General features: G+C 36.7%; 1 protein-coding gene across 9 annotated transcripts in view; it reads left to right on the forward strand.

The window, feature by feature from the left end:
* The window catches only part of EPHA6 (EPH receptor A6), a 1,017,309-nt gene that overhangs the window by 755,619 nt on the left and 236,945 nt on the right, over positions 1-24,745 (forward strand). For all 9 annotated transcript variants that reach the window (XM_017347166.3, XM_051859383.2, XM_051859384.2 and 6 more), the window contains one exon: positions 3,387-3,512. In XM_017347166.3, coding sequence (XP_017202655.3) covers positions 3,387-3,512 — 126 coding nt within the window. The remainder of the gene's footprint in view (positions 1-3,386; positions 3,513-24,745) is intronic.

Below are 24,745 nucleotides of genomic sequence, written 5' to 3' on the forward strand. Positions count from 1 at the left end.
GGACATGACTCAGATATTATTTACTAGAGCAATAGAAATATTAAGGAATATTTATTCCTTCATTTAAAGATACAACAAATCAATTTACAATTCATTAACACTACAAAAGAGTATCAGCTCTTTAACTCTTAGAATATGTATGAAATCCTTGGGATGACTGCAAGGTTATATTCATTTGACGGATCTCTCCCCAAGCAAGCTGTAATTACTACTATAGTTAGTTTGATAATTTCAACTCTCTCCTCCCCATGCCCACCACTACCTCCACCTACAAACTACAAAGTATTTTGTCAATACGGTTTCTCTATCACAAGACACTGAATTAACAAGAATGGGATGCTCTCTAATTAACTGTGGTATCAAGATAATATGTGCGGCAACGTGTTTGACTATTTAAATCCATCCTTTATTTCAAATTGAGCAAAAGGAATAAAGGACTTTTCAATTTGTATCACCCTCCAAGGGGGTAAAAAAAGGATTTAAGAAAGGCTATTATTAATTGAGAGTATGTTTTGACATTATTTCTAAGACTCACAAGGTTTCCTAGAAATTGGTGAAAGGATCGTCTACATTAGAGTCTTCCAACCTCACTCTCCAAGGTTCTGACTCAGATCCAGGTAGGATTCAGCATAATTCACTTTCAGCAAACTCTCCCAGATTGTCCTTTTGTACAGTAAATTCAAGTCTCACTGCACTGGCAGAGCTGAGAGATACAACACCTGGCATGGGATGACCTGAAAATACCTCAAACACATTTCAGAAATCTGTGTCCAGACACCTGGACAGATGACTTATGCTGGGCAATCTTAAGATTCACAGCAGGGCATTGAGTATTGAGATGCAGAGGAAAAAAATGTGCTCTTGAGGTATTTATTATCCCTTTTTCCAAGTAGCAGTTTAGCATAAACTAGACCAGATGGGCTCAGCAAGAAGCAATGAAAATAACTGGAGGCAGCCAAGGAAACAGAACATAGATAACAAACTTATGTTTAAGAAGACAGGGATAAGTTTAAATTAGTAACCAAATATTTAAAGTAGGAACTCAAATCTTATACTACACATATTATGTTTACAAGAAAAAAGTAATATTAACTAATTAATTTATTCTGTAGAAATGCATATCACCTTAAATAAGGGGCTTAAGGTTAAAATCATATATTAGTTAATAAATGATACTTGTTACCTGTGCCTAAAGTAACAAGATTATATATCCAGTATATTGCTACGAATACTAGGAGTTTACAGAACTCAGTCTGAAATCATAAATCCTACTTAAGTTATCAAATATAAATGGAATGCAAAGTAATTATCTGTTACCCTTTTTCCATCCTAAACATTGGAAAGTCTAGAAAAACAACATTTCAGGATCAGCATTAGGTACATATAAACCAAAAATAAGCTTTTCTGGTGCTATTTTGAGAAATACTAATTTTCTCATGGTTGCATATCTAGCACAAAGAAGACAGTAAATTAATAAAAGAAGGTAGTAGGATAGAAGAACTAATGAGGCAAATTATTAGTAGTAATGAGCATTTCATCACTTCATCTAAACTCACTACATTGTCTTTTTTTTCTTTAAAATTTTCTTAGGGCCAGCATCGTGGCACAGCAGGTTAAGCCGCTGCCTATGACACTGGTATCACATATAAGAGTGCCAGTTTGAGTCCTGGCTGCTCGCTTTCCAATCCAGCTCCCTGTTACTACATCTGGGAAGGCAACAAAAGATGGTCTAAGTCCTTGTTCCCCTGCTATTGATGTAGGAGACAAGGGTGGAGCTCCTGGATCCTGGTTTCAGCCTGGTGCAGCCCCAACTGTAACAGTTATTTAGGGAGTGAACCGTGTGTGTGTGTGTGTGTGTGTGTGTGTATCTGTGTCTGTGCCTTTATGTCTCTTCTTTCTCTCTCTCTCTCTCTCTCTCTGTCTCACTCTGGCTTTCAAATAAATAAATAAATAAATCTTTTAAAACAAGATGTTCTTGTAAGAGTATGTTTCTGACAAATCCTGGACAATACTTAACTCTGGATATTATATGGCTTTCAGAATCTAAGAAGCAGCAAAACCAAATATCATCTACTCTGCCACAAATGTACCACTGGTCTTTTTTAATCCCTAATAACCCATATTTAGTAAAGCCTATTATATGCTTATTATCCATAAAATCATATCATAACATATATGGTAAGATACATAAGAAATCATCTCCTGGTCTCCAGGAGCTATCAGTCTAAAGTAGAAAACAGAAATCAATGAACAAAATAAAGAGATATTCAAAGGCAGTCTGTAACTTCTCCCTATTCTCACAAAAAACATGCAACCATGAATTCATGCTTTCCAGTCACACCTGTCCAACATCTCAACTGCCTGTGGTCTATGAGCACTGACCCTGCCAGACAGAGTCCCAGCTGCAAGACCAATGACCACATTCTAGCCTTTGATTCCAGTCCTTCCCATCACGACAGACATGTCGGTCCTATAAGGTGCTGTGTGCTGTTTAGCCATGGAATCAACTATCTCAACATAGAAACGGGCTGTTTATATAGTGTCCTTCCCAGTCACTAAGCCATGGAGTCTGCTCTTTACTGCTTAAAACTTTCTGGAAAAGGAAAGATCACAGAACTGGAGAATGATTGCAGAAAATCCTGGTACCTACAGTAAAAGTCCAGGAGAGGCTTTAAGGGGCTTGTTTAGAGGAAAGTCTATGCCTCATTCTCCTTTGTCCTAAGATAGATTTGGTGTGAAATGTATGGGTCTTTTACTGGATGAATGAGATGAATAAACTTTCTACAGAAATGTAAAAATGTGTTTTCTGGAACTTGTTAACTCATCCTCTGTGAAATCACCAGGGCATTTTAGATTAACACTTCTGTAAATAAATGTTGATGCCAACTAGTGAAATTTTTAATGGGGGAAGAAGAGGGAAGAGAGAGAATTTAGTGATTTCCAAGACTGGTTACTTTGGTATATCACTCTGTGAAGTTTTTTTAAAATTTATTTATTTGTTTGAAGGCCAGAGTTACAGAGGTAGTGGGGAGAGGGGCAGAGAAATCTTTCATCATCTGATTCACTCCTTAGATAGCTGCAATAGCCAGAGCTGGGGCAGGCTGAAGCCAGGAGCTTCTTCCAGGTCTCCCATGTGGGTAACTGGGGCCCAAGCACTTGGGCCAGCATCTGCTACTTTTCCCAGGCCATTAGCGGGGAGCTGAGTAAGCAGTGGAACACTCAGGACACAACGGGTTCCCACATGGGATGTGGGTGTTGCAGGTGGCAACTTTACCTGCTATGCCACAATGCTGGCCCGTGTCACTCTGCATTTTCAATATTTACAAGAATTAAGACTACTAAAATACTCTTCATAAGTGAATCCATTTTTTGTTTGTTCATTTCAGTACGCTTCCCAGGAGTTAAAACTTATATCGACCCTGATACATATGAAGACCCATCCCTAGCAGTTCATGAATTTGCAAAAGAGATTGATCCTTCAAGAATTCGCATCGAGAGAGTCATTGGAGCAGGTAAATGTCAAATCTATGCTTTTGAGCACATAAGTCCTTAATGCTTATAACTGGCTTATCAACATAATATTTTATATCTCAATAGTTTTAGTCATTGGAATTTTGAGATGAAAAGGAAAATTATATTTATGTGTCATTTAAAAGTAGTAATTGCCCATGTGTAGTTCTCACACAGTGAGAACATTTATAAAAGTTATTTTTAGCATCCTATTCTTTTCATTCATAATGAAGACAAATCACAAAAAAAAACTAGAGTGCTTCAGAAATTTATTTTGAAAATGCAGTTTTTCATAAGGTTATTATAGATTTACTCAAGCCCCAACATCTATGGGCATATACTGTAATTAGTATTCATAATGATGACCTTGAGGCTCTGTAAGACCCAGGAATGTTCTGAGAATCATTGAAGATACAATTTGGTTCAAAATAGCTTCATAACACTTTAATGCAAATTAGTAATTCTTCCTATGTAGAATTTTCTGATATTCAGAATCTTTCATTGTACTTCGGGATAAATAAAAATTTATTATTAAACAACCTATAAGGATTTGTGCTGCTATTAGTTGGGAAAAAGGCTAAGCTGCTATTAACAAAGAGATTCTAGAAAAAAAAATTTACCTTTCTTTTAAGTCCTTGACCCAAGGCAAGTAGTCCGTGCGGGCAGAGGGGCTGTCACTCAGGAGGTCTTAATGAAGATCCACATTGTTCTACTCTTCTTTCTACCTTCACCTAGTATCCTTGTCTTTTGGAAAGGTCAAAACTAGGAATTTGCACTTCAGCCTTCCCGTCTGTGAGAAGGAATAGGAAAGAGTTCATTGCCTTTGCCTTTGTCTTTAAGGAGAATACCTGAATATTCCAAACATACATATGCACATCTCAAGGATTATCTACATGTCAGTGGAGAAGGTAATGTTCCCCATCCTACCCCCAAACTGAGAAGGAATCCTGATACTGAAGAATGAACAGGGAAGCTGCCTATGCAAACAGGGCTATATCAGGGGAGCTTACACACAGGATTCCAAACCAGATAGATGGATAATCTGGTTAGAAGCTGTAGCAAGATTTTTCTGCTCAGAGCAGCAGATGAGGGGAAGATTTTGTACATTTGCAAATCTACTAGGAGGATGAGTTAAGAGCTTGTTTTACAGCATTTCTTCATGGTTTCTTAAGGAGCTAGCCCTTCAGGTATCTTGCTGGTTTTCTTGAATTTGTCAGGAATACTTGTGGATAGCACTTAAGCTTTATGACCTGGGAGTGAAGGCAGCTATATTAGAAGGTGGTGGTTGTACTTTTCAGAAAGAGGGACCAATCAAAATAGAGGGGTAGGATTCAAGATGGCATTCCTATGGTGATTTATTTATTTATTTATTTATTTGAGAGGTAGAGTCACAGTATGGAGGGAGAGACAGAGAGAAAGGTCTTCTATCTGCTGATACACTCCCCAGGTGGCCCCAATGGCCAGAGCTGAGCCAATCCAAAGCCAGGAGCCAGGGGCCTCCTTCAGGTTTCCCACATGGGTGCGGGGGCCCAAGCACTTGGGCCACCTTCTACTGCCTTCCCAGGCCAGAACAGAGAGCTGGATCAGAAGAGGAACAGCCAGGACTAGAACCAGTGCCCATATGGGATACTGGGGCCACAGGCAGAGGATTCACCTACTGTGCCACAGCGCCAGCCCCAGTCCTATGGTGTTCTGTCACACAATGATAAAAATACAATCACATGTACACACTTAAATAAGAGTTTGGAAATATAATTGCTGTCAGGGTGGCCATGTGTGTAGCTAAAAATGTGCCAGGTGTTTACCTAAAATAGAGAAGGGAGATACTGGACCCTGAAGGGGAATTAAGGTCTCTTTTAAGAGCTGGGTATAAGTAATATTTTGGAGAGAGCAGAACAGCCCAAGCACAGCCATTCGAACCATGTACCTTGTCTGCAGAGGAAAAAGAAAACAGCCAATTATCCTTCATCTCTTTCAAAATCCACCTTCCCCATGAAGGACAGGCTGCATAATATTCAGGGCCCTGTGCTAAAAGAAAGTGTAAGTTGCTTGTTTAAAAAGTTAACAACTTGAAGATTGTGACAACGGAACTTAAATTAACCTCATGGCTTGTCTAAACTCAAGACTCTACACTAGTGCACAGATCATGTGTCCATGAAGCTAGCAGTGTTTCCCAGGTACACAGAGAACTAGCCCTACCCCAAGAATTCCAGGGACCTGTGGGGAATCCTTCCTGATTCCTCTCTGTTCCCTATGCATAGCGATCATCTCATCTATTCTCAACAATGGAGGTCTCCCTCTGAAATATGATACAAGGGTCTTCTATACTTCATTTTAATGCTCTCAGCCAAAGAGGTTGACTTATCAGAAAGATAAGGACCTGGAATCGAACCAGATTCTCTATCCTCTTCTGCTGAACAAAAAGCACATCAACAATCATAACTGAAAAGAGTGGTTGTGCTGTATTTATTGAGTTTTGTAGTTCCTTTGCTTAAGACAGCAGAGCAATAGAGAAGAGGGGAGGCTGAATAAATTCCATGTGTACAATGTTTGGATTTCTTCTGGCCCCAGAGAGAAAGAAGGGATATATTCTTTTATACTGCATTGTTCAATAATCACACAGAAAGAAGCATTTCTATGGCAGTTATGTGTGCATAACTTTAATACTAATGTCTGAAGTCATAATGTTAAAAAATAAAATCAGGCATCTAATGAAGGATAAATGTAAAGAAATTAAGTTTACTTTAGTTTTTGGGTTTTTCAACCAAAATATAAATCTTTCCTTTAGAAAGTATAAAGATACTGCCAAACCAAACAATAACTCCTGAAGAGATTATTTTAATATCATTTTCCACCTGCTCTGCCAGAATTCTGATTAGTCATAGTGAGATTTCTTTTCATTTGTCAAAAGTAGACTATGTACATCTTGTACAGTAATCAGACCTATATATTTTTTATATTTATTCATCATTAACTATTTCATCTTCCAGACAGCATGCTAACAGTTCCTTTAGTGTCCGTCTTCAGAAAAAATCATGAAAAGTGCTGTGAGACAGGTTTTTTTTTTTTTTTTTTTTTTGACAGGCAGAGTTAGACAGTGAGAGAGAGAGAGAGACAGAGAGAAAGGTCTTCCTTTTCCGTTGGTTCACCCCCAAACGGCCAGCGTGCTATGCCGATCTGAAGCCAGGAGCCAGGTGCTTCTCCTGGTCTCCCATGCGGGTGTAGGGCCCAAGCACTTGGGCCATCCTCCACTGCCTTCTCAGACCACAGCAGATAACTTTTCCTCTCTTCATGCTTGTGCCAGTATTGCTCTATTAATTAAATCCTTTAAGTCATATTTCTAAAATTCTGTTTGCATATGGAAAATCTGGTAAATGTGTAGACATTTCCCACAGAACCAGCATAGAAGAAACATTTTCAGAAAATTATAGAAGAATTAATAGTTATGTAACATCTATTACTTAATTGCATGATTGTTTACTTGCCCTATTTTATATTCTGAATGGTTTGATTAGGTTATTTTATATCTTCCCTCCAACTCCCACCTATTGATTGTTTTTTCTCAAACTCCATTTCCTCATCATCTGTGTGCATCAGAAAGTCCTCTTGGAAACAAATGTAAATAAACGACTCAAGTGTCAATGTAGATGCAGGACTGGGGTTGGATGGGCTTGGGGAGATGGAAGAGCCCACATACAAGGTGTGACAGTTGTCTGGTGGAAGAATTCAAGCAGGATTAAGCATTGACAGTAGAAATGGAGAAATTACATAGATTTACAATTCTTTGCTTAGGAAAAATTTATAAAATCTGCTTTTTTTGGCAAAGAAAGAATTCATAATTTTTCCACATTTCTCATTGGGAGGTACAATATGTAATCATTAAATATTTCTTAAGTGACTGATTAAAAAAAGAACATTAAAATAATATTATTCATTTTCAGAAAGATTCAGAGATGTGATACCATTCCTGACCCATGACATTTCTTAAAATATTCATTGAACAATTTCTTATTAGATGGCTAATATTTACTTAAAAAAGGCAAATACTAATTAGGCATTTTTGTATGATGTCATTATGTTCATCAAAGATATGTGTATTCAACCTGTCTTATACAACCTCTGCCTTGGGAAATATTATGCTAGAAAACTTAATTTATCTGTCCGTATATTCTTAACATTCCTTGTCTTTTACTGTAAATTTCACTGGTTGTTATATGAGTTTTCTAGGACACTTTTTTTGTATATCACTATTCTATTTAATAGTGGCAGCTTATCTTTGTTCATCAATACAGGTCTGAATTTCCATGAAAATGCACATTTCCATTTAAATGAAGTGAGCAGCTCGGTTGCACAGGAGACTATCAAGATCATCTATCTCCTTTGACTTTTTTGCATCATAAAATGAAATACTGTGGGCAGAGGACTGTAAAGCAAAAATTCCCAGGCTAAAAAAAGCCAAGCCAGATTAGGGTAGAATCATTGTTTTACACATATCTTAAGAGATAATGAGAAAATTGGTAAGCTGAATTTTAATCTTGGTCTGGAAAAGGTCACTGAAAGGCTATCCCCTGTACAGGGCAATACTAAGTCTAAACTATTATAACAGAAACTTTACTGGCAGAGTATCTGTAATTTTGAAACATTATTCCATTGGGGAGAAAAAAAATATTCTTGTGTCTCTAAGCCTATAGGGCATCCTTCTTCGATTTGACCTTCCCTATTCCCCTAGTCTCAGTAGAAATGTGTAATATCTGCCTGTCATTCATATTCTATCCCTTTATCTATACAAAACTCATTATTCCCTCTACTATCAGCCTTTTCTTCTCCTGGCTTAGTGTCACCATATATTTTTTTTTCTCTTACTTGAATAGCCCAGAAAGGTTTAACTGTTGGTTTCTCAGCAATCTCCTACAGGAAAAAGAAACTCAAAAGGACAGCAAAAAGGATATAAAAAGTGAGTGTCAACACAATGATTTATTCAGCCTAAAATTTTTCTGCTGATATTGCCATCTTGTTTGAGGTCACATTTGCCTTGATAAGGCAAATGATAACTTCTTATGCTTCTTCTGATTCCCTTCTCTCACCCAACCCAGCCAGTTTATTTTTCCTACTCTAGTAGCTACTCTCTTTTTAGTTACCATTAAAGAAACTTTTCATCACTTTATTTTTTTTGTTTATTTTTACACTGGTATTATGAGAAGGTACTTTGAAACATTCATAAAAAATAGAATTAAAATATGTTTATTTTGGTACACAAGAATTTTGGAATCTGTGGATTTTTTCATAATATACATGTTCCATGAACTTTCTGAAGACTCTTCATACTTTCTTGCAACATACCAATGAGAAATTTAGGCGGTATTCCAGATGTGGTTTCAGAATTCTCTTTCTACAAGAAATTTAGGTTTATAGCTCTTTTCCTTTGTCCTTATATTAGGTCATCTTCCAAGATGTAGGTTTTGTTCTTATCTGTAAACTTAAAGGATTTATGATAGGAGTTAGATTAATTTTCTTTTTTAATCTTTTTTTTTTAATTTATTTTGACAGGCAGAGTGGACAGTGAGAGAGAGAGAGAGAAAGGTCTTTCTTTGCCGTTGGTTCACCCTCCAGTGGCCGCAGTGGCCAGCGCATTGCGCTGATCTGAGGGCAGGAGGCAGGTGCTTCTCCTGGTCTCCCATGGGGTGCAGGGCCCAAGCACTTGGGCCATCCTCCACTGCACTCCCTAGCCACAGCAGAGAGCTGGCCTGGAAGAGGGGCAACCGGGACAGAATCCGGCACCCCAACCAGGACTAGAACCCGGTGTGCCGGCGCCGCAAGGTGGAGGATTAGCCTAGTGAGCCCTGGCGCTGGCCCTTTTTTAATCCTGAAAACTCCATTGCATTACCAATAGAGTAAGAATAAGACCAACAAAAGATTCTGGCAAGGCTTTTGTGCCTTCTGTTCAAGAATGCCTTAACTTTCTAAATCAAATGATGTAATAAGATTGGCTTTTCCTATTCTCCATAGACCTTCATTATGATGTGAAAAAAAAAGCCTCAGATTGAAGCTAGACAAACCCAGGTTTGAATCATAGCTTTGAATCATAGCTTTGCTACTAACTCACCCTGTGCCATTCAGCAATTTAATAATCTTTCAGAAATTTGGTTTGCTCACCTGTAAATGGATTAATAATAATAATATGCATCTTGCAGTATAAATGGAAGGATTAGAGATGACATCTATTGAGGACCTGTCACATGATAGACATCCAATAAAAGGATGAAAATATACTATTAGATTAAAAATAAACACAGTTGTTATATTTAGTTTGGATGGCTCAGACAGATGACATTCATTGCCCAACACTCAAAATACTTCATGACATAAATATCTGAGTACAAACAATTTGACAGTCAATGAGGTAACTGGAATAATAGTTATGATTTTCAGAGTTAGATAAAAACTGGTAAATATGATGAAATTTCAATTTTTAAGGAATTTATTAATACATTAGTTTCTCAGAGTCACGGCAAATGCATGCTAATTAATACAACACAATTCTCATCAATTCTCAGCTTTATTCAATATTAATACAGAGAATAGGTTCAATGTACCTCATAGATACTTTTCTAAGATATTCTAATTATGCTTCTTTTCCTACCTACCTACCTCCTTCCTTCCCTCTCCCTTTATTTCCTCTGTCTTCCATTCTCAGATAATATTTTTATTTTACATTATAGTCAAAGGCTTGATGCTCCGTTAAATAAAGAGTTCAATAAGTAAACAGTAAAAGAAAGAAAGAAAGAAAGAAAGAAAGAAAGAAAGAAAGAAAGAAAGAAAGAAAGAAAGAAAGAAAGAAAGAAAGAAAGAAAGTAAGTTTTGGTGGAATATAGTCAAGGGCTATAAGCAATAATCAAATGAAAAGATGTACATTTCATAAATACGCAGTAAAATTTTAGAATAATCACAGAGCACAAAAAAACTATAGTAGTATATCATTCTTTAATATTGGTTTGACCAAGATATGAAACAAAGTTTGACAATAAAACTATATTGCAGCAATACTATTGTCACAGAGAATGTGTAGTGTTCAAGTCTGGCCACATAGCATATGCCCTGTGAGATACTGAGTGGGTCTTGTCATTAATGTTAGTCTTATAGCCATCATCTGTGTCTTATGATATGCAGTGTGTTTCAAAACTTGAAAGTTTAAGTTTATTATGAGCATATTAAAGATATCAGGTTTTTATAATAAAATTGGGAGCTAAGTATAGATAAAAATTAGATGCAGTCCTGAATTTTTCTCTTTAAAGAAGTACCAGGTTGTTTGTACTGTAGATTATTTCATAATACCAAACACTCAATAATGCTGCCTGAGAGACCATGTGCATCCTACATTGGTGTGTGGTAAGATGTGAATTAAGGCCATAAATCTGATTATAGGATTTGCCTATGTCATATTCTCTCATCTTGCATGAATTAGCTGATTGTTCCCATAGTGATACTTGTGTTCTCAATCTAATTGTCTATGTATTTAACTAATGGTTTCTGCTTTTGTAGGTTGTCCAAGTTATGTATTGTTATGTAACAAACCTTCCCAAAACTGAATGGCTTTTAATAATAATCGTTTACTTTACTCATAACTCTGTGGGTCAGCAATTTGGGCTGAGCTCAGGTACAGCCGAGGGCATTGTTTTGGCCAGGTTTACCTGAGGTTACTTTTCTCAACTAGTGGTCCAGCTGGATGGTGCTAGGTTTCAGGTGGTTGGTTGGTCTAGACACTGGCAAGCTTCAGCACCATCTCTATGACTCATTGCTGCTTACTACAGCCTCTCCTCACCCAACAGGCTGCATTTGCAGTCCCAAGGCAGTATTCCAAGCATACGAGAGCAAGAGTTGTAAGGCCACTTGTGGCTTTGGCTCTGGACTTCCATAGTATAATATTGACACATTAAATTGATTAAAGCAAGTCACAGAGCCAATTCAAATGACATGAGATGGAGAAATAGATTCTACCTCTTAATGAGAATAGCAGAAATGTCACCTTTGTGACAGTGTGTACATATAGGTTTGGAGATGTCTGGCCATTTTTTTAACAATAGTCTACATGGCTCATATTTTTTTTAAAAAAAGTAAACCATTACTTTCAAACCTAATATGGTTAATGGAATATGAATTTAGTTGCTATTTTTCCTTTAAAATTATTTTTATATTGCACCCTTAATGTTTTCCTTGTGTAACAAGAAGTAGGTAATTGATCTTGGATGAAGTATTATGAGGTTTGCAAAATAAAGCAATTCAGGTTCAAGAGTAAAGCTAAAGGAACTATAATGCATAAGGCAGAAAAGAATAGTAGAAAAGACAAGGTATCAATAAGAAGGATCATAAATGAAATAACCATACCTATGAATTACTATTCAGATTCAAAGAATCTGGAGAGCAGGACAGATGAGGAGACTAGCTTGCAATGAGGAGACTGCATAAAGCACTTGAACACACTCTAGCAGATTAGGAATGTCAAGATGAGGAAAATGCAGTTTAGACATTAGAAGTGATAGAATAAGATAGAATAAGAGCTATAAGAGACTGCAAGAGGAATTTTGGGCATTTTCTAGATATTATAGAGTTCAGTGATGCTCTTTATTATATCGAATCTTCTTCAAAATGTTGACTTCTCCTTTCTTGTGATGTAAACATAACTCTAGCCCTGCTTCTTGGCTGATTAGAAATGGTTACTGATGTTTTACTTTGGTGACTTTTTAGTTTATAATGGCAGATAAAGTATAAAGTGATCAAAGAAAAATCAAAAGATGTTATCTTTGAAAAGGAAAGGAAAACAAGATTTGTATGCATATGTGCAGTTACATATGTGTGTGTAAATGTGTACATTTTTGTGTGTATTTTAGTATATGTGTATGTATACATATAAATGACATGTATGTGTATAGGATAGTCACTTTAGTCTGCTGTAACAAAACTGCATAGACTGAGTAGTGTAAACAACAGAAATTTATTTTCCTCAGAGTTCTGGATGCTAGAGTTTGAGGTCGGGGTGCTGGCATAGGTGGGTTCTGGTGAGGACCTTATTTTGAATTTCAGAGGGCTGCCTTCTCATTGTGTCTTCACCTGGCTGAGGAAAGAGGGGGAGAGGGGAGAGAGAGAAAGAAAAACAGAGAGAGAACAAGATCTTCAGTATGACAGTCTTATTAGATGGGAACCTCACTCAGATGACCTCCTCATCTCATAACACTGGGAGTTGCAGATTCTACATAGGAGTTTTTAGAGAACACAATTTCATCTACAGTACCATAGTAGGGTGTGTGTGTGTGTGTGTGTGTGTGTGTGTGTGTTAAGGCATGGTCATACACACATGTAGAGAAAGACAGCAATATACTACCTAATGTGAAATTCATTCACTGTTATACAAGTATCTGTATTGGTAAATTTTGAATAAAAGAACAAAATTTGGAAATTCATAAAGGATTTGTCTTCCTGGGAGAGCTCTGGACTTACAGCTTGGTTTGAGACAAGAGCACAACCAAGGATCTCCTGGTGACCAATGTGTGACCAGGGAGTGGTAGAGCCACAGAAGAGCGAACAGTAGAAATCCCCCTGAGTACAATCTACAAAGATGGTGCATTTTATTTGCTGTCTTAGTTAAAATGCTAATGTGATTGTTGGTAAGACCATGATGAAGATATCATGGAATTAGTGTGAAACTGAAATCAAGCTGTCCAGTGTGCAGTTGTGGCCTCAGTGCCCACACCAGGCTGCATCTATATGTTTTCTTTTGAGAGGATGCTCCCAACAGTTGTTAGAATTTTTTACCTAAATCTAGTGTTTGTCATAAAATTAAAATGTGCATTGTGTTTCTGCTGTTCCTTGAAGACAATGGAGAAGAATCTTAAGCTTAGCAGGAAGTAGTATTTATATAAAAATAGAAACAGTTTATTCTCAAAAGCTTTTCCCCCAATAACTAGTTCATTCAACTATGATTAGGAATTTTATAATTACCCCCTCACAGTAATTGGCACTTCCTGAACTGAGCCTTGCCTTTCTGAGTTTTGTTCATAGGATTTGAATTCATTGTACATTTGTCCTTCAAACTTCTTGTCCACTGGGAAGAAAGTTCAGTCTAAGTTATAAGAACAGACACTAATCGATTTAATTCCCTAAGCTTTGATTTCCTTATCTGTGAAATAAAAATAAAGTATCTCTGCTCTTTCATGATTGTTGTGAGAAGCCAATGTGATAAACTAGATTCTAACTGATCATTTAGCCTTTATCAAAACACCACCCATAAAAGTGTTCACTACTTCACACAACCCCCCATTCTGTTGGGAACAGTTCCAATAAACTGGAGAATCTCTGTGAGTAAAACTGTGCTTCCTTCTGACACTGTATATAATCTTAAAATACTGCCTATGGTACTTGTTCTGCAAAATTAAACTATACAAAGTAAATCTAACCTACGTCAACACTACACCATGACTCTTCACGTATTTGGAGACAGTATGTGAACCTCATAAATCTTCCTTTTCCAGCCTAAATTGTCTAGATCTCTCAACCATTTCCATCTGACATGATTTCTGACTACTTCATTATTCTGGACCACCTTCCTCTGAAGAAGTAGACTTTTGCTCCAAGTCTTTTTAGAATCAAGCCCAATATTACAAATATGTTCTAATCAATTCATAGAACACAGGGCTAGTACCTTTCCTGCTGTGTGTGTGTTAATGCAGACTGAGTTTGCATTTACTTTTTGAACAGCTGCCACACACAGTTGGCATAGGGAGAGCTTACTACCAGCTTATTCCCAGTGGTCTTGGGATGAGTTGCTATTAAGTCAGGCCAATTGACTTTATTATGCTGAGCACAATATTGTATTTTATTTATATGCCCACAATATATACCTATAGAAACCATAGGTATTCTCTGACTTTATTATGCTGAATATAGCATTATATTTTATTTATATGCCCACTATCTATCTATCTATATCACATATAATCATATATATTTTCTATATATACAGATTTATTATGTATTTTTTACATTCCTATTTCATAAATGTGCCTATAAAATTTCATCATGTTTCTATAGGTAAAATTTCTGAACCTGTGCACATCCTTTTCCATCTCAGTTAGTACAATTATTGTTCCTGCCTGTGTCATTGGTGATTTGGTTTCTCTTTCAAGTTAGCTGTGCATCCTTCCCATAACAGATCAGAGCTCCCAATGCAGTAGTTATATAGTGCATACTAATTGCCTTCCTCACTGGGATAATTGTGTTTTCATTGTTGAAATTCAGATTTTATAGATACCTAACCCTCACCCTTTATAGTATTTTATAGTATACATAATCCTCACCCTTTATCATGAATTTGGAACAAATCCATGTACATTTTTTAAAGATTTATTTACTTATGTGATAGGCAGAAATACAGGGAGAGAAGGAGAAAGAGAAAGATCTTCCATTCCCTTGTTCACTTCCCAATGGCAGGAGTTGGCCCAGCTGAAGCCAGGAGCCAGAAGCTTCATCCAGGTCTCCCACTTGGGCCATTTTCTGCTGCTTTTCCAGGAACATTAGCAGGGAGCTGGATTGGAAGTGGAGAAGCCCGGACTTGAACCAGCACTCTTGTGGGATGTCAGCACTGCAGATGGAAGCTTAACCTTCTACACCACAGTGCTGACCCTATCCATCTATGTTTTTGAACTGCCACCTTGAAATTTAATATCTACAACTAAAAAGCCAGTGGCTTTTACATAGGTTGTTAGGTATCTTCAAATGAAATGGTCAATTTTCCCCTGAGTTCCTACCCCTTACACTTTATCAGTCTTTATATAGAACCAAGTTCCTATAAGAGCTCTATTGACTTTTTGAAAGATGATAAGAGCAGCTAGGAGGCATTTATTATCTTTATAGCCTTTCATTTATTGCTTTCATGGTATAGTAACTAAATTCTATGATATTGTGTGAGGCTGGAAGCACATGAACATTATCTAATGGAGTTCCTTTTTTAAATGAAAACCTCTGATATTCTGTGCCTGCCAGAATCTTTCCCCTGCCTCCCTCCTTGCTTTGTCCTATCAGGAAAGATAGTTTAACTTTCATACTAATAGTAAACAAGATAAATTAAATATTTATGTGCTTGAAGTGAGTTTTTAGGTATTATTGTCTCTTTCAGTTCTCAAGGAATCACATCTGTTGATTTTACACATAAGGAAAGCAAAATATAGTGAGATTAAACTACTTGGTCAAAGGAAATCAGCTTATAAATTATAAAACTAAATTCAACCCAGAGTACTAGAACCAGCCTATAAAAAATAAAGGCAAATTCAACTCCAAAGTAATCTAATTTGAGAATTTAAGCTCTTAATAAGCAAACTTAATTAAAGGTAACCTTTTATTTTTATGAAATTTTACCTCCTCTATAGAATGTCTTCTCCTGGCACCTGTACAAGGGCATTTCGAAAAGTTCATGGAACATAAGATTAAAAGATAAGTTTATTTGAGAGGAAAAATTTTGAAATCCATGCAGAGTTTTTTTCATGCTATGCATTTTCTATGAAAAATTTGAAGACCCCCTTATACAACCGCTATTTCTTAAAACATCCTTAATTGTATAATGTCTACCTGTCTTAGGTGAATGTAGCTGTGTCCCTTCCCTTCATTCCAGCCACCTGTTAATCTGTCTACAGTTATTTCCTTACTGCATGACATGAAGACTGTGCCCTCATTGCTGATCTGAGTTGCTATGATTCAGAGGTTATTGCCATTATCACCACTACCTAACTCTCTGTGCACTGATCCACCAAAAAGCCAAGTGTCTTAGCAGGGCACATTGATATGGATAGTTGTCATTGTCATTAAGTCATTTTTTAGGGTGGAATGACAAATTTTCCATGTGGAAGCATGATCCACATGTAAGAATATGTGTGGCATATATATGATATGGCAGGCATATCAGTCTATCAGCAAACCCTCTCAGCTCTGCCTTCAAAATATATCCCAGTATCAAGACATATTTTACCAAGTCGCAATGACCCCATTACCCAGCCCACCAATATAGCTCCTGGCTGGCCTCCTTCCACCACTCCATGGTAAATTTTCCTCACATAGAACACTAGAACTGGGAAAGTAATTTGAAGTGTAAACCAGGCTATTTCACTCTTTCAAAAGCCCACAGTCAGGTCCATCTCCTTTAAATAAAAGTCTGGTCACCTCATTACCATCTCTTCAATTCCCTCTCCCACAGCTTCTCCCTAACTCTCTGGTCTTTGGTAACAATGGTGTCCCTGCTCTTCTTCAACATATTGCATGCATACTTGTCTCAAGACATTTGTATTTGATGTTCATCTGATCAGAAAGCTCTTAGCTCCAGTAATACCATGACTCCTTCCCCAGACATTCACTTCTTCTACTCTCTGCAACAATGTGAATCCATGAGAGGGATGCTTTATCTTCCGCAAGGGTACATCAAAGAATAGAAATGGAAATTATGGAAAATGGATTTAAAATTTGTTTAATTTGGTCCAAAAAAATTCTGAAATCCATGCATACGTGGAGTCTTCAAGAAGTTCATGGAAAATATGTTAAAAGAAAACTATGCATGGATTTAAAAAATGTTTTGCACCAAAATAAATTTAATTTCACTTTTTCATGAAATCTTTGAAGTATCTTCAGATCAGTGCCAGGGTTAATTGCTGTGAAGGAGGCATGATAAGAGCAGATCACGGGGCTAACACTGTGGCATAGAAGGTAAAGCTGCCGCCTGCTGTGCTGGCATCCCATATGGGTGCCAGTTTGTGTCCCAGCTGCTCCACTTCTGATTCAGCTCTCTGCTATGTCTTAGAAAAGCAGTAGAAGATACATATGCTATGTATGCTAAACTGATCTTCTGTATATAAAGAGAATAGAAAATGAATCTTGATGTGAATGGAAGGGGAGAGGGAGTGGATAAGGGGAGGGTTGTGGGTTGGAGGGACGTTATGGGGGGGAAGACATTGTAATCCATATTCTGTACTTTGGAAATTTATATTCATTAAATAAAAGTTAAAAAAAAAAGCAGTAGAAGATAGTCCAAGTCCTTGGGTCCCTGTTCCCATGTGGGAAACCTGGAAGAAGCTCCTGGCTCCTGCTTTTGGATGGGCCCAGCTCCGGCCATCGTGGCCATTTTGGGAGTGAACTAGCAGATGGAAGACTTACCTCTCTTTCTCTGTCTGTCTGTCTCTCTCTCTTTCTCTCTCTCTCTCTGTTTCTACCTCTATCTAACTCTCTACATGTCAAATAATTAAATCTTTTTTTTAAAAAAAGAGTGGATAACCTCTCAGAAAAAGGCATACAAGTTAAATTATTTTAGGAGAATTCATAGTCACATTTTCAATTAAAATGGTCATTCTGATGTCAGCATGCAGAAAGGATTTAGATAAGCAGTGATTGGCAGCAGAGAAATCAATGAGAATCAGGGATTCATGAGAGCAAGGAATATAGGACAAATCTTTGGGTTTTTGAGCAGAGTCACTGAGATAAAGAACATATGAATATCTGAGAGAAGATTAGCCACATAGAGATCATGTGGGAGAAGAATCAATTAGGTTTCTTGTTAAGAATGAAAATCTGTGCTATTTGTTCACTGTTTGGTGAAAACCAGTATGCTATTGATATATTAAATTGCACTTCCTTACCCTTGTCACTGTAATTCCTGTGAAAGCCAGAAAATAATTAGGCTATGAAGATATTTTCATAAGCTTGATCTCATGGAAAATACATCCCTAAGACACAATGCTCATTTTTAACTTCATGGCAAGAACAGCACAAGACAGGTGAACTATGCTGAAGAGTGAGCAAAGATATCTTGCTTGCCAGAGTTATACTTAAAAGTCCAGAAGGCTAGTCTCAGCTCAATATAGGGCACACCATTATTGCAGAAGTAATTATTTGGCTAAAGGAGAGAAAAATGAAGATAGGAAAGAAAATTAATTTTTATTTTAGAAATAAAAATTTTGTAAAAGAATATGAGAATGTTGCCTTGTACTTGATTTGTTGGCCTGTCAAGTTTCATTTGTTGGTTGATGGAACACATGTCTACAGTGCTGGAAATCAGTGGTACGTCTGCCTACATGCTAGGAGTTTAACACCGTTCTCCACAAAAGCAGCAGCAAAAAGAATTGGAAGAGGGAAGAGATTTCCTTATTTTATTCTCTTTTGAAAACTGTTAAGTTTTTAAAAAAATCAACATGACCTTTATGAGGGTACTTCCAAAAAAGTTCATGGAAAAATAAAATTAATAGACAAGTTCATTTTGGCACACACAAAAAACTGGTTAACCTGTTACATACAAGAGATCTTAAAAAAGTTCATGGGGATGTATATTATGGAACAACTAGCAATGGATTTCAAAAATTGTTACATCAAAATAAAGTTATATTTTAATTCCATTTTTCAGTCAACTGTGCCCTCGTACATATCTAAAATTAATCACAAAAATCAAAGGGCTTTTAATGAATATCACAGGAGTACTATTTCTTCTCTTAACCCCAAACCCAATCAAATTGAAAGGGAACAGCTTTACTCAACATGCTATGGCTGTTTCTGATAATATTTATAATAATGGAACTCCTAGCACTTAGATGCCATTTTCTACAAAGCTGGAAAGAGATGGAGGATTGGCCTTCTCTTAGCCAGACTTCTGATTTATCTAGGTCCCTTTTAGTGATGCCACTTTCAGAAGAGCAGATTAGCTCTTCTGATGGCATATCCGTGTTGCTCCTGGAAGCTCACAGCTGAATAGCTCTTGAGCAGGGTTCGGCTAACTATGGCCCAAAGCGCAAACTGCCCACTTTACTGGGCATTTATTGCCATATCCATCTGTTTACTTAATGTCTATGATGCCTCTTGAGTTACAACTGCAGAATTATTCCTGTGCCTAAAATATTTACTGTCCAGCCCTTGACAAAAAATGCTTGCCACAGCCAACTCCTAATTGGACTAGTATGTCATACAGAGTACCCGGGGCAAGTGAATTTTTTTTTTAAAAGGCTTATTTATTGATTTTGAAAGTCAGAGTTACAGAGAGGGAGCAAAAGAATTCTTAAGACCTCTCTTTCTTTTCTTCCAGGAAAACTAATGCCTGTCTCTCCTCCTTTCTCCTAACTAAGTTGGAGCCATTACTAATAATATTAGATGATCTTCCTCTCTCTCAGTTTACTATCTTCATTTGCTAGAACAGATCATTCATTGGTTTCCTAAAAATAAGATGTTTGCAGAGGAATCATGTTTTCTGAATTATTTTATATCTGAAAATAGCTTTTCAGTAAATAACAGTTAATAAATATAATTAGTAATGAATTTTGGCATCAAATTCCAAGTTAAAAATACTTCCCCCTCTGAGTACTTAAAATACTCTGAGTACTTAAAAATACTTCCCCCTCTGTCCTCTAGGTATCAGCACAACTGCTGACCAGTTCTGTGCCAGGAGGATTTTACCTTGGAGTTGCATATTAATGTGCTGTGCACATACAAGACGTCTTGAGAAAGTTCAGGGGAAAGAATATGTATTATTTTTAAAAAATCTATGGATTTCAAAAATTTGCATCACAATATATTAATTAATAATTAATTCTAGATTTTTGGAAATATTTGTATTACTCCTTTGCTAATTTCCTCATCTGTGTTCTCTTTATTATCCTCAGAATGATGGAATTCCTGAATTGAGACTTTACCATAAGGTTTAACCTCATGTATTGAATATTTAGGTTTATTCTTTGTAGATATAAATTCATACTATTCTATAGCAGACTTTTAGCTATATCTTCCAAGGCTTCTCTTAAGGATTTTGTCCTGCTGTCACTTTAATTCCAGAAAATCTCTCTGCTTTTCCAATTATTTCTTTCAGTGTCTAGATATTTCTTGATGGATCAGACTTGTTGAATTGCACCTGCACTGTTTCTTCTACTTTCCTTGTGTGTGCTTTATTGCACTTGCCTCTTTCTGTAGTATTGTGGACTCTTCTTACATATCTGGTGATTTTTAGCTTCCCATTCATATTCCCAGGTGTGGCACTGTTGGGAGGTTCTATACGTGTATGGGCATGTCTGCTGCACTGTTATGTGACTATTTTTATTAGAATTCCTGAAGTGCCAAAATCGTTTTCCTTTTCCCTGAGGATAATTTGGTTTTTATGGAAAAGACCCATCTGAGAATTTGTGGGAATTATATATCAACTCTTCCTTGTAAAACTTTCCAGCAATAGCCTTTCCCGCCCGTGGCACATGTCTCACTCTGGCACAGATACAACCAAGACAAGACTCCATCTATGTTTCCTCCCTGTGAATCTCTGTCCTCTCAATGAAGGCAACCTCTTAGCTTCTTTTTTGTGCCCTGCTATCCTCATTAATACTTCCTACTTGCTTTAGTCACAGCTGGTAATCTGCTGAACCTCCTTCCACTGGAGTATAGTTTATTTCCTCTTTGCCCTTGAGAATAAATACTGAGAATTTTGCTTTTCTATTATTAAAGACAGAAAGAAAAGAATACATATGTATTTTATTTTCTCTTCAATTTTTTATTTATATAAGGTAAACAAATTCCATATGTTTCATAAATGTGAATTTTAGAGCACAATGATACTTCCCATGCTATACACCCTCCCACCCATGTTCCTACCCTACCTCCTCCTTCTTTTCTTATTTTTTCTTAGAGTTTTATAGTGATAAACTTTCAGTTTATTTTATAATCACAAGCTTAACCCTCCATCAAATAAAGAATACAACAAGTACTAAGTAGAAAAACCGCTATTCTTCAAGAGTATAGACAGGCTAGTGTCCATGCCAGTTCCCTTTATTTATTCGTGTTTTTCTCTCCTCCAGTCAGCCTGGTGAACTTTCCCCAGCGGGGCTTCAAGCCTCGTTCCCTCTAGGCTCTTTCTGCCTTTCCCCGCCATTGTCTCGGGTTACCGAAGTTTTGTCTCACCTCCCCTTCTAGCCCTGGCGTGCAGACTCTGCGGCTGGGCTTCCACGCGGTGGGTGACCTTGCTCTCCCCGTAGGTCCTCCGTGTCACATCCACTAGATCCAGAAGAGTTTCCTCTGCAATTTTTTCCTGAGCCTTTTCCTGAGACTACAGTAACTCCACTTTTATTAAACTATCTTTTCCCGAACTATCAGTGCACACCCTCACTATTCTGCCATCTGCAGCTTAATGTTTATTACAGCTCAATTCACAATAGCTAAGAACTGGAATCAACCTAAATGCCCATCAACCATAGACCAGTTAAAGAAAGTATGGGATATGTACTCTATAGAATACTATACAGCAATAAAAAAAAATGAAATCCGGTCATTTGCAACAAAAGGGAGGAATCTGGAAAACATTATGCTGAGTGAAATAAGCCAGTCCCAAAGGGACAAATATCATATGTTCTCCCTGATCGGTGACAGCTAACCGAGCACCAAAAAGGAAACCTGTTGAAGTGAAATGAACACTATGAGAAACAGTGACTTGATCAGCCCTTGCCCTGACTGTTGATGAACAACTTAATACGTTATCCCTCTTAGTATTTTTTTGTTTGTTTGTTCTACTTAATACTTTTGGTTGAATACTGTAATCAATACACAATCATTCTTAAGTGCTGAAACTTAACTGAAAAGTGATCACTGTTAAATGTAAGAGTGGGAATAAGAGAGGGAAGAGATGTACAATTTGGGACATGCTCAAGCTGATTTGCCCCAAATGGTAGAGCTAGAAACATACCAGGGGATTACAATTCAATCCCATCAAGGTGGCATGTACCAATGCCATCTCACTAGTCCCAGTGAGCAATTTCTATTCACAATTGATCATAATGATAGGACTAAGAGTCAAAGGAATCACATAAACAAGAATAGTGTCTGCAAATACTAGCTGATAGAATCAAAAAGGGAGAGAATGACCCAACATGGGAAGCAAGATACACAGCAGACCCATAGAATGGCAGATGTCCTAAACAGCACTCTGGCCTCAGAATCAGCCCTTAATGCATGTGGATCTGGCTGAAAAGCCCATGAGAGTATTTCAGGCATGGAAAGCCAAGACACTCTGGCAAAAAAAAAAAAAAAATTTGACCTAAATGAACGATCTCCACGAGTGTGATCCCAGTGGAAAGAACAGGTCATCCTCTGAAGGGAGGAGAGAACTCCACTTTGACCATGGCCTTGTCTAAATATGATCAGAGTCGGTGAACTCAAAAGGCTTCCATAGCCTTGGCGACTCATGACTAGAGCCTAGGGTGATTACTGATGCCAGAAACAAGAGTGTCAATTTGTTAAGTCAACAACAGGAGTCACTGTGCACTTACTCCTCATGTAGGATCTCTGTCCTTAATATGCTGTACATTGTGATTTAATGCTATAACTAGTACTCAAACAGTATTTTTCACTTTGTGTTTCTATGTGGGTGCAAACTGTTGAAATCTTTACTTAATATATGCTAAACTTATCTTCTGTATATAAAGAGAATCAAAAATGAATCTTGATGTGAATGGAAGGGGAGAGGGAGCAGGAAAGGGGAGGGTTGCGGGTGGGAGGGACGTTATGGGGGGAGGGGAAGCCATTGTAATCCATAAGCTGTACTTTGGAAATTTATATTCATTAAATAAAAGTTAAAAAAAACAGATAACTAAAAATCATTAAGAATTATTACAAGCAACTGATAAAAGAAATACAATTCTAGAAAATTACAAAGTTACAAAAACTGATATCTTGAGGAATCAGAAGCTAAATTGTCCTGTGTCTATTGCATACACTCTATTAGTATTTAACTTTTTTTTCACTCCTGAAGGAGTTCTAGATTTTGAGGTTTTTGGCAAGTTCTACCAAATGCATAATTCCAAAACCCAGATCCTCTAACTTTACACAAACTTGTTAAAAAAATATTGAAATTTCATTCCCCAGGAAAAATATGTGATCTGAAAGAAGTTTAACTTGCCATTTTCCTTCCAAAGGATAAATGTTTACAAAGTATTTCCAAAGCCCCTTCTCCATTTATGTGGTTAGGAAAAAACCTTTCCCTTCCAGGCTGTCATAAAACACAAAGCATGCCCCAGTGCTGGAAGTCACAGAGAAATACCTGGGACTACACAGCCAGGATGCTCCTGCAACTTAGAATTCACTAATGATGATGAACTGGAGGAGATGTGAAATGTCACACTTTCACATCCAAACACAGTTTTATTGTCATTGCCTGGTATTAGATTTTTAAAATCTGATGATATTAATGATTACAAATTCTCCTTTTATGTTGGATTAAGGATGAATCTTGACATATCTTTTTTTAGAAAATACTAAGAAATTCAGAAATTTCATTAAATTTACATTTCTAAATATTCTGAAATTTTACTTCCTTTTCATTACTGTTTCACCATAATAATTAGAAGACTTAATTTGATATATATAGGAAAATTTCAACACTCCAAACTGCTGGGAAATTTAGTCTAAATAATTGTGTTCCATACCTTTGTAAGCTATTGCTTCAATTTTTAGATATTTAATATTTTACATAATTATTTCTAAAATGCATTATTTACCTCCTATAAACTATTAAAACATTAGATTTATCTTTCTCTATTACATCAAAGGAAATTCACAATAGAAAAAACTAGAATGAACAGAAAAAAATCACTCCTAAGCCAGATAACCAAAAAATAACCTGATTTGTGTAGACCTCCTTCTAATCTATTTTCTAAGCATAAAATTTATGTTTTCTTTTCATAAGTTGTAATCATGGCATATAATATTTTTCTCTATATAGTTAAGGCAACTTATATTTACTTACTAAATATCATAGCAGTTTCTCGTTAATACATATAATATTCTTATATAAAAGTTTTCAAATAAGTGCCAATTTTTCTATTATTTTTAAAAACTTGCTTCTACCATTGAGTGTCATATGAGACATTATAGGGCAACATCTTTGCAATTTAAATGTCTTTAAAATCTTGATCAATTACAGTAACTGAACAATAGCACTTCCAATATTCTGCTTGAAACAAAACCAAAGAAGTGATGAGAGAACTTTGTTCAGTGGTGTGTCTAACCTGACTTAAATGTCCACCACGTATTTCATTCATCTTAACATGCATTTTTCCCTGATTCTCAATTCATAGAACTTGAATTACTTCTTACATTTCGCAGCATTTGCTGTTTAATCGGGAGCATTATCTCCTCTCTAGAAGTATTTATAATCTCTAGAAGTATATATAATCGTGATATATATTGTAAC

Source organism: Oryctolagus cuniculus, chromosome 4 (genome assembly GCF_964237555.1).
Source record: "Oryctolagus cuniculus chromosome 4, mOryCun1.1, whole genome shotgun sequence".
Lineage (NCBI taxonomy): Eukaryota > Metazoa > Chordata > Mammalia > Lagomorpha > Leporidae > Oryctolagus > Oryctolagus cuniculus.